The sequence below is a fragment of the Capsicum annuum genome, chromosome 3 (assembly GCF_002878395.1).
Source record: "Capsicum annuum cultivar UCD-10X-F1 chromosome 3, UCD10Xv1.1, whole genome shotgun sequence".
Taxonomy (NCBI): domain Eukaryota; kingdom Viridiplantae; phylum Streptophyta; class Magnoliopsida; order Solanales; family Solanaceae; genus Capsicum; species Capsicum annuum.
Window position 1 is genome coordinate 253,193,179 of NC_061113.1, and position 11,044 is coordinate 253,204,222.

The 11,044-nt window shown below is 31.9% G+C and overlaps 1 protein-coding gene across 1 annotated transcript; it reads right to left on the minus strand.

Annotated features, from left to right (window-relative positions):
- Window positions 1–10,288: 10,288 nt before the first annotated feature.
- LOC107864810 lies at window positions 10,289–10,687 on the minus strand. Its single transcript, XM_016711232.2, has one exon. It carries the CDS (start codon window positions 10,685–10,687, stop codon window positions 10,289–10,291), a length of 399 nt encoding a protein of 132 aa, XP_016566718.2.
- Between the last annotated feature and the right edge of the window lie 357 nt (window positions 10,688–11,044).

An 11,044-nucleotide genomic window follows, 5' to 3' on the forward strand; every position in this document is an offset into this window, starting at 1 on the left:
GACTGCAGTTTATATACTAAACAAAGTTCCCAACAAATTCATAGCTAAGACCCCATATGAGTTGTGGACTGGTAAAAAGCCTAGTATTAGGCACTTGCATATATGGTGATATCCAACCGAATAACTTATAAGCCTAATGAAAAGAAGTTAGATTCAAGAACTGTTAGTTGCTACTTTGTAGGTTACTCAGAAAGATCGAGAGATTTTAAGTTTTATGACTCCTCGAATAGATCATTTTTTGAAACATGATACCAAATTTATGGATGTTGATTATAATGGGAGTAATAAAAAAAACACATTGTGTTTGAAGAGGAATTTGATGATATCAATTCTAGTGAAAATGATCATTGTACTTTACCAAATATGTTTCAACCTATAAACCAGGTTTATGAAGAAAATACAATGATATTACCTCACGTTCAACAACCCAAAGTTAAAGTTCCTAAAAAAAGATCTAGCACAGAAAGAAGAAATGCAATTTTGGATGATTAAGTTGTTTATCTTCAAAAATATGATTTTGACATGGGATTGAAAGATGATCCTATAAGCGTTAGTCAATCAAAATCATGTCAAAATTCTGCTAAATGGATAGAAGCCATGAAAGATGAGTTAAAGTCTATGAAAGACAATGGCATTGGGGATCTTGTTGAGTTACCACAAGGATCGAAATTGATTGGTTGTAAGTGAATTTTTAAATCCAAGCGTGATTCAAAAGGTAATATCTAAAGATATAAAACACACCTAGTTTCTAACTAATTCACTCAAAAGGAAGTCATAGATTTTAAATAGACGTTTTCACCAGTTTCATCGAAAGACTCCTTTAAAATCATTATGGCACTTGTAGCTCATTATGACTTAGAGTTACATCAAATAGACGTAAAGACTACATTTCTTAATGGAGATATTGAAGAAACAATATACATGGCGCAAACAAAACCCTTTGAGTCTCAAGATTCAAAGCACCTTGTATCTAAACTTAAGAAATCCATATATGGTTTGAAATAGGCATCCTATCAATAGTACCGAAAGTTTGATCAGGTGATAATCTCTTTTGATTTTAAGGAAACACCGTTGACTAGTGCATATATCTCAAGTTCAGTGGGAGCAAATTTGTTATTCTTTTTCTATATGTAGATGACTTTCTACTGGCCAATAATGATGTAGGTTTATTGCATGAAACCAAGAAATTTCTTTCAAGTAAATTTGAAATGAAAGATCTAGGTGAGGCGTCATTTGTTTCAGGTATAGAGATCTATAGGGATCGCACTAGAAATGTTCTTGGGATATCGCAAAAGACTTACAATAATAAGGTGCTAAGAAGATTTGACATGCAAAATTGTGCACCAGGAGATACACCAATGAAAAAAAGGTGATAAAGTTAGTTTGCGCCAATGTTCAAATTTAGACATAGAGAAGAAAGAGATAGATAAAATTCCATATGCATCAGCAGTGGGAAATCTCATGTATGCACAAGTTTGTACACATCCAAATATTGTGTACATAGACAGAATTTTGGGGAGATATTTAAGTAATTTGGGAATAGATCATTAGAAATCTGCAAAATAGCTTATAAGGTATCTTCAAAGAACTAAAGATTACATGATCACTTATCGGAGGTCGGATCATTTAAAAATCACAGGGTATTTCGATTCAGATTTTGCTGGATGTCTTGATAGTAGGAGATCTACATCAGATTATGTTTTCATGATGGCTAGAGGAACTATATCTTGGAAAAGTATGAAACAAACATTAATAGCTTCTTTTACAATGGAAGCCGAATATGTAGCCTGCTATGAAGCATCAAATCAGGAAATATGACTGAGAAATTATCAGTGGAATGCAAATAGTCAGTGTCATAGAAAGCCCATTGAAAATTCATTGTGATAATAAGTCTGAAGAGTTATATTAGAAGAACAACCGATGTTCTTCAAAGTCAAAGTATATAGACATTAAGTATTTGGTTGTGAAAGAATGGGTTCAGAGTCGTCTCGAGTCGATTGAGCATGTTAGTACAAATTTGATGATTGTGGATCTGCTCACGAAGGGTTTGCCACCTAAAGTGTTTCACGGGTATGTTGCTCATATGGGTGTTGTCAAATTTGATGATGAGCCATTTTAGTAGGAGGTTGTTATTTTATTTATGCTATTGACATGTTAAAGTTTATTTTCTCTACAAGACTCAAGTTTTATGAAATCTATGAATTTCGCGCGTTTATTGATAACTATGAAAAATAAAGATGTTAACGTTCTATTGCAGTATTGCATATGGTATAAGAATGTGATTTTAGACTATTAAAGTCATAAGGTTGGACCATTTGAAAATAGGCATGACTTAAATCATTTTACATGTAATTTTCGTATCTGATCTGTGTCATTAGTATTCATAATATTTGTGATCATAGACGGGTTTAGTTTTGAATATATATTACAAAGATTGTTTTGATCATATATTAATGGTATCGATGGACCAGATTATTTTGAGATATTTAAATCAAGATCGCAAAAATTTATGCACACTAAAGTTTCATCTATGAATAATTATTTAGAAATATATGTGGTCAAAGTGGGAGATTGTTAGTAATTTTTTATTTTGTGAACTCACATATTAATATATTATACGTAGATATGCTATCTCTAAAGAATCCCAATTTATGATCTAATAGAGTATTAAAGTATTTGGGCCTAAAATTTAAATATCTAATAAGTATCGATTTATTTTGGATAAGTTAAACCTCATGGACCTTTTTATAAGTGTGATGAAAACTTAATTGAAAAGGTACCTCTTCTAAAGAGGTATAATTGAAAAGGTACATCTTCTAAAAAGGTATAACTAAAGGGTGCCTTTTAGAAGAGTCAGGATATAAATATCATGTTCCCTAAGTTTGTATGTAATTTTTTTTCTCTTTCTCTACCCCATCTTAGAAAGATTACAAAAAGAGTATTAAAACTTAGAAGATCATACAATTGTTTTCTAAAGAAAAGAAGTCCTTCTACAAATCAAATTATAGCAGTGGAACAAGGTTAGTATTCTACTATTCTTCTAGTTTTGAATCTCTATCTAATGGTTTACATGTAATTTAGGGTGAATTCTTTAAAGTTTTCAACAACCCGTGCTAAGTGCGGGCCAGACTCACGATGTAAAAATAATAACTAAAATCTTAAAATATAATTTATATCATACTTTTTTTTCTTTATAATTAACATAATCTAATGACGAACATGTTAAATAAATTTTCTTGGGTGAATTTATAATTACTAAAGTTCTTAATCATATAATTGGATATTTTTAAATAAAATTTTAATTTGTGAGGAAGGAAGTATTAACGAAGAATTAGAATATATGAAAAGACCACAAGTAATTCAATATTTTATAAAATAACATAATTTAAAATATGTTAATAATTACATTTTGATGAAGATCACAAATATAAATTATTGATATTTTTATGAATTTGTGGATATGTAACTTCTTAGTTATAGATAGAAATAGATTTATTTTAATATTTATTGATTTTTAATTTATTCATAATTTCATTTGGCTTGACTTTTGCAAAATTCAATTTATTTTATCTTATACGACAAAATATTTTAATAACTTCAAGTATATATAGGAATAGTTACAACCTTAATTTATAGTCTTTACTCAAATTAACTTAATGATGATCTATAAGGATATTGAATAATAGTTGAATTGGATTGATAAATTATTTCATTCGGTCAATTTACCTATCGTGTTTATCTTTTACACTCACCATAAAAGAATATTCTATCCACCTTCTTTTAACTATTCATTTATTCTTTTTCATACCCACTAAACAAAATAATAAAAATAATGTGTTATCTATTATTTATTAAGTTACCCTATTTATTACATAATTTTTAAGAATTGAGCAATTGAACAATATTAAAAGAACTATACAGGTTCTAGTTGGAATTTATTGCAAACTTTAATTTTGTATTAAAGTTATTTTGAAAATAACTCTTTTGAGCTAAAATGATTGTTAATTTAAAATGGAGTTTTAATTAAAAGGTCATCTATTAGGTTGCAAGAAGAAACCAATTATAAGAACACAAGTGGGAATGATTCTAACAACAATAATAAGGGCAAAAATAAAAATATTTAACAGAAAGACGCCATCAATTGCCATGGGTGATAACTTAATTCACTTAACTAAAGAAGTGAAATACCTGCCCTTGTGAGGACTGCCAAATTTGATATCCTTCCTTATATAGTAGTAAAATTAGAGAAAGTGTAGTTATACTAGCAAAATCTTGAGGGATTGAATTCAACAACTTGCAACCTTCAAGAAATAGTAGAAAGTGATCACAACTAACAATCCAATGCTTAAAATCCAAATTTTCTGGTGCAAGAACTTGAAGCAAGGAAACCTTTCCTTAACACTTCCCACTGCTCACCTATAGAGGCACAAGAGAGAAGCATGGGCAGCTGGGTAAATATTTCAACTACATGGACATTAAAGGCAAATAAAGCTCATTTGGACAATTGTGGTTTAGATTCCCTCGATTTGTAGTGCACAATTAACGAAAGGACTCAAATTTCAGGAATGCTAACATGCTTCCGAATTAATTCATGGTAGTCCAAGACAAAATAATTGCTAAAGAAAAGGACATTGGAGTTGGGCCAATCTTTCAAAGTTTAATCATAGGCCACAATTTTCATTATTTCACAACTAAAGGAGGCCTTTATCCTCCTTTAGTTGTATTATTGTTCTTGAAATCAAGTTTTCTACCTATTAGACATGACTACTTCTCACAGTACCATCCTTTACATCTTCATGTGCTTATTATTTTCTTATTTTCGTTAACAATCTCATCATTAGAAAAAACAGAAGCTAAAGCTCTTCTCAAATGGATGAATTGTTAGACATGTACAGCGAAAATAATTAACAAGGATCAGTCTAACTATATAAAAACTAGATAACATAATCAGAACAAGTTTCAACAAAATTGCTAACCTATTGAAGCAGGTGCAGAATTTGTCCAAAGCATTTTTCTCCAAGACTGTGGTCTTCTATAAAAATTGTCTACTATATAAGTAAAGGAAACGCACTTTAACATAATGATATATCCATATAAAGATTCTAGTAATATAATAAAATATCTTTTCATGGAATGAAAATATTACATTATAACATAAACCACATGATTAATAGCATATTCTAACAATCTCCCACTTAGACTCATACCTATACATGCACAATTTTAACACTCATTTATTCCACAGGCTTATCAAAAACATTTTGGGTTAAACCTTTAGTTATTGGGTCCGCCAAATTATTCTTTGACTTAATCTTCAAAACTCTCACATCACCCCTTTGAGTTATATCCCAAATCAAGTGATATTTCCTCTCAATATGTTTACTTATTTTATGGCTTCATAGTTTTTCCGAGTTTGCAACTGCACCACCATTGTCACAATAAAGTGGTAGTAGTATTTGAACCGAAGGAACTACTCCAAGCTCTTTCAGAAATTTATCGAGCCAAATAGCCTCCTTAGCCGCCATAGAGGCACCTACATATTCGACTTTCATGGTGGAAACAGTAAATTTCCAACATCATAATCATACGGGACCACCTTCATTCTCTCTATCTCATCTGTTGTTTTTGGGCAATTGATCCTTTGATTGAGTAATTTCGTGCCTAAAAGAAATAAATCTCTTTTTGGAATTTTACATACTAAACCTTGAAAGAATAATATCAATCTAATGTGCTTGATATAAATTTAGTATCCTTTGTTTGCGACCTCGCATGAGCTTGATCCCAAGGATATTAATCGCTTCACTCAAGTCTTTCATATCAAAACGCAAGGAAAGCCACTTTTTAACAGAATCAACATGTTCACATTATTTTCTATGAGCAAAATGTCATCTACATATAGAATCAAAAACTACTCTTTCTCTGTCCCACTTCTTATAGACATATGACTCGTTTTCACATTGATCAAAATCAAAAGTCTTAATCGAATTATAAAAATAAGTATTATATGACTTAGATGTCTGTTTCAAACTATAAATGGATCTCTTAAGGTTACAAAACTCTTTTTCATTACCATTTTTCATGAAACCTTCTGGTTGTGTCATATAAATGAACTCATCAAGACTTTCCTTTTAGGAAAGTCATCTTGACATTCATTTGACAAATCTCAAAATCATAACGGGAAACAATAGATAAGAGAATCCTAATGGATTTAAGCATAGCTACCGGCAAAAAGGTTTCTTCATAGTTAATTCCTTCTTTTTGACTAAACCCTTTCGCAACAAGTCTAGCCTTAAAAGTTAACACTTTTTCATCCACACCTCTCTTTTTCTTATAGATCCATCTACAACCAATGAGTTTGAATCCCACAGGTGGTTCTACAAGTTTCCAGATTTAATTGAAATACATAGACTTTATTTCTGATTTCATAGCAACAATTCATATTTTACCATCTTTGCCATGTAGTGCTTCGATGTAATTAAGGAGATTTGTATTAGCTCCTTAGGGATTCTATTGTACGATTCTCCCAAGAGAGCAAATCATAAAGGTTTTCTAATAATTATCCCACCTCGACGGCAAGTCACTAAAGAATCTGCTACATCTGGACTTAAATTTTGAACACCCTGAACTTTCTCCTATACAATGGAAGGTTGCTCAATATTTTCCTGAATATTTTCCTCCACAATTGCAGGTTGCTCGATGTTAGTCCGACTACTTTGAGGTAACATGACTTTAAGTGTTTGCTCTTATACAACCCTTTTGCCTGTTGACATTTCTCCCACTATGTGGATGTAGTGGTATGTCAATAACGATTTCCAAAATTTATTTTTGTATTTTATTATTAGTTATTCTATTGCTAATTTTTATAAAAAAAATTTTCTTCTAAAACATGATTTATTAAATAATCCTAATCAAGAAATATGGAATTTGTCAAAACAATCACCTTCTGTTCCTTGGGACAGTAAAATAAACCCCCTTTCATCCCTTTTAGATATCCAATAAAAATGCACACTTTTATCCTTGATTTCAATTTATTAATTTTTTCTAAGCACATGTGTTGGACAACCCGGAACTCGAATATGCCATAGACCAGACTTTCCCCCACTCCATAATTCGGCTGGGGTTAAAGGTACTAATTCTGAAGGAACCAAGTTCAGAATATATTTCACTATTTCTAATGCATAACTGCATAAAGAAAAGAGCAAATCTGAATAACTTAACATTGATCTAACCATTTTCACAAGAGTTCTATTAAGTCATTTTGCCACATTATTTTGTTGTTGTGTTTCTGGAGTAGAATATTGAGATGTAATTTCTGATTTTGATAAGAATTTGATGAATTTCGTAGAAAGATATTCACCATCATGATCAGATAGTAATGCATAGATATGTTTGAAATGTTGCTTTTTCATTTCCATCTTAAATTCTTTGAATTTTTCAAATCATTTAGATTTATGGCGCAACAAATAACGTATCTATATTTTGAGTATTCATCTGTGAAAGTCACAAAATACTCAAAATAACTTATTACTAACTCTATTTTCAAGTTCCATAAGTATGTTTCACACAATTCTGAAATACATTTTCTTTTATGTGATTGATCAACATTATTACGTTTCATTGGATGTAGCATATTATGAAAAACATCAAATATAAATAGATCATGTATTCTAGGAGAAGAAATAATAAATTTCTTAATTCCTTCTTATAGAAGGTACGTAGAGAACATTATTTAAAGTTAAAATTCTAGAACTACTAATCGATATGGAAATATTTTCTATAGCTAAGGCTGGTGTTGGTTCCCCATTTGCTTAAAACATGTTTAGTTCATTTTCACTTAGGTGTTGTGTTTTTGAAAACTCCTGCAAAGAAGTGCAGGTATAATTAGTGTCTTTCCAATATATAGCCCAAAACTGGGTAGAAACAACTACTAAAAATATTTCAACGACATATGAAAAAGATGTACCTTATTTTTGCATCTTAGCTATGTAGCAAGGGCACTATTTCTTATGATGACTAAGTTGCTTGCAACGAAAGCACTTGTCCTTAGGCTTAGCCACACCACCATTATCCCCTGAAACCTTCAAGGATTCTTCGTTTTTTGCTTTTCACCTTTCATCTTAGAAGTCAAAGACGAAGGCTTGTCAACCAACAACGCTGCAAGAGGAGTTTGTTGTTTAATGATAGATTCTGCCTCTTGTAGTTTATTCATCAGTTTCGAAAGGGATAATGTAATACCCCATAAAGTTCTAAGCTCGTTTCAGCCTCTAGTTTCATGCTTAAGGGGTTCAAGGCTTGAAATTTTCACTAAGTGTTAAGGACTTAGTCATTTTCAAGACTCCTAAACTTCACAAAATTTTATTTTGGCCTTTCCAACCCCGAGACATTGGTTTTTTAGTTGATTCATGTTTAGAGAGGTTAAAGGTGTGTCTCGAGAGATATTAGGGATTTTTAAACGGGCATATGGGTGTGTTTGGGAAACAAAAATAAAGAACCCCCCGAGATAAGCCCGCGAAGTAGGGCTTCTTCCGCGAAAAAATTCAAGCTTTTTCTTCCAAGAGCCCAAGAGTTCAAGATTTCTAGTTCAAAGTGTTCCTCAAGGATCTAACTATGGATGTAAGTGGGATGTTGTTCATATATGGGTCCCTTTCACCTATGGATCCCAAAAACCTCTTCTTTGATTAAAATATGAATTTTCCCTTATAGTGAAGTTAAATATGTTCAAGATGAGTTTGATTTATGTTTTTCCTTAGTAGTTTGACTCAATTCATGTCTACAAATAATTCCATGAAAATTTAGGTTATCTCACGTTTCAAGTTTCAACTTCCCATGTCATATTCCAGTGAATTTCATATTATAACATTGAATTGTGAATCTAGCTATGTAATCATGTTGTTTCCTCATGTTTTAAGATACTCCCATATTCAAGTTCATGATTCTCAAATGTTTGATGAAATGTCTATGTTTTGGGTCTTTGAACCATGACCCCCTATAATAGTTTTAAAGCTTTGTTATTGTGTTTCATTGTTATTCAGTGTTGTCGGATTATAAACAACCAATACCTATGTATTTAATATGATTTTAGATTTTCAAGTAATGATCTAGTTAAATCATAGATATTGTTATTTGTCTCAGTTAATATGCCATGATGAGTACTATCAGAAATTATATTCAGTTAAATTTAATTCACCTCAGTACCAGTGTCAGTTCAATTTGGAGTAGGATTTAGCACCAAGAAAACTTAGGGATGGGGGCTCATCTGCCAGTTAGGACTAAGTCCTTAGTAGTAGTCCCTAAGTTCCGGAATTACATAGATAACATAAGATTATGAGATGTCACCCATCAGTTTAGGACTGACACTCTCGTAGGGGTCACTTTCCAGTTTAGGACTGACTCTCTAGTCTTTTGGGACATCAGACAAGTGGATCCATACAGCCAGTTTTAGTACCCGTGATACGGTGCTAACACCCTTTCAACTAGGGTCATAGGTTGGACCCCAATTAGCTCAGATTGGGGCATGTCAATTACATAATACCTCCCACAGTCTCTGTACAGTATTTAGTGTATATCAGTTCAGGTTTGCTTGACCAAGTGTGCAAATTCTGAGTTATTCAGTTATATAGCTTTCAGTCTTTCAGATTATCTCAAAAATATGTTTATGCTTGGTCTTGTATTCTCAGTTATTACATGTTCATGCATTTATGCTCAGTTATATCATGCGTTTCAGACAGTCCTTACCTCATGTACTAGTACATTCAGAGTACTGACCGTATACTTTTCTTTGCGCTATATTGTTTTATAACATAGGTTTGGATCACAGTTTCCCGACCGTTCTTAGATAGCTCAGTCTTACCTAGCAGCAGTAGTGGTGACTCCTCATCTATCAAGGACATGATATGTTTTCTCAATTATTTCAGTATTTCTTATGTTCAATTAGTCGTAGTTAGTTGGGGGCTTGTCCCATGAACTCCTCATGATGTTTGGAGGCTTTCAAATAATCAGTTAAATAGTTAGTCAGTTCTTTCAGTCTTTATCAGTTGTTTCAGATAGATAGTTTAGTATTTTATCAGTTATTTCAAACATGTCGTTGCTACGTATATCAGTATTCAGTTTTATAGTATCTTATCAGCATATCTTCCGCACATGCATTTTATTACTTTTTATTCAATACTAATAGAAGGTACCAGCTCATGGGTTAGCTTGTGGTCACTTGTGGTCGTCAGTGTTATTGTCGCGACCAGGGGGTATCATCAGGTCGTGACAGATAACTCCATCTTATTCATGTTATAATTTAAGCAAAACTGTTGAAAACTATCCGATAGAGTCTGTAGGCCATCTCTACCTGAGATTCCTTACCAATAATCGCACCAAGAATTTTCAGTTTGTTTAACAGACACATCATTTTAAGAACGTGCTCCCTCACTGAAGTTTCTTCAATCATTTTAGTGGTCAAGAGAGATTTCATGGCCGTCTGCTTTGCAGCACGATTTTTCTCATCGAATATCTCTGTGAGAGATTCTAACTTATCGTAGGCAATAGTCATGGACTGATACTGATGTTGCAACATATTTTTCATAGAGGCAAGAATGTAGCATCTTCCCATCTTGTCAACCTTAACCCACTTATCATAGGCTTTAGTCTTATAATCAGTTGATTCAACCAGCTTAATAGGACATTTCTCAACCAACATAAATTTAAAGCCTTCAATAGTAAGAACAATATCCAAGTTTCATTTTCAGTCAATGTAGTTAGGGCCTTCTAGTTTATTTTGATTCAGGATGAAAGTTAAGGGATTGAAATGAGACATGGTTAATTTGTTATATAATCAAATTAAAATAGATCTTTAGACATGCTGAAGAATGATAAAATTCTTTAAAAAACACTTCAGACATATAACCATGCACATAAATAATTAGAATCATTAGAAAAACTTAACTATTTAAGCAAGTTAAGCAAATATCACATTTCATAAGTCTATGTACCATTGAAACAACATGTACCTTAGTTGAAAAGTTAATACAAGTCATCAAATACAAGAGACTAAAAT

Excerpts from the sequence above, each read along its gene's own strand:
- LOC107864810 (XM_016711232.2), bottom strand. The coding sequence starts at position 10,687 with ATGTTGGTTGAGAAATGTCCTATTAAGCTGGTTGAATCAACTGATTAT.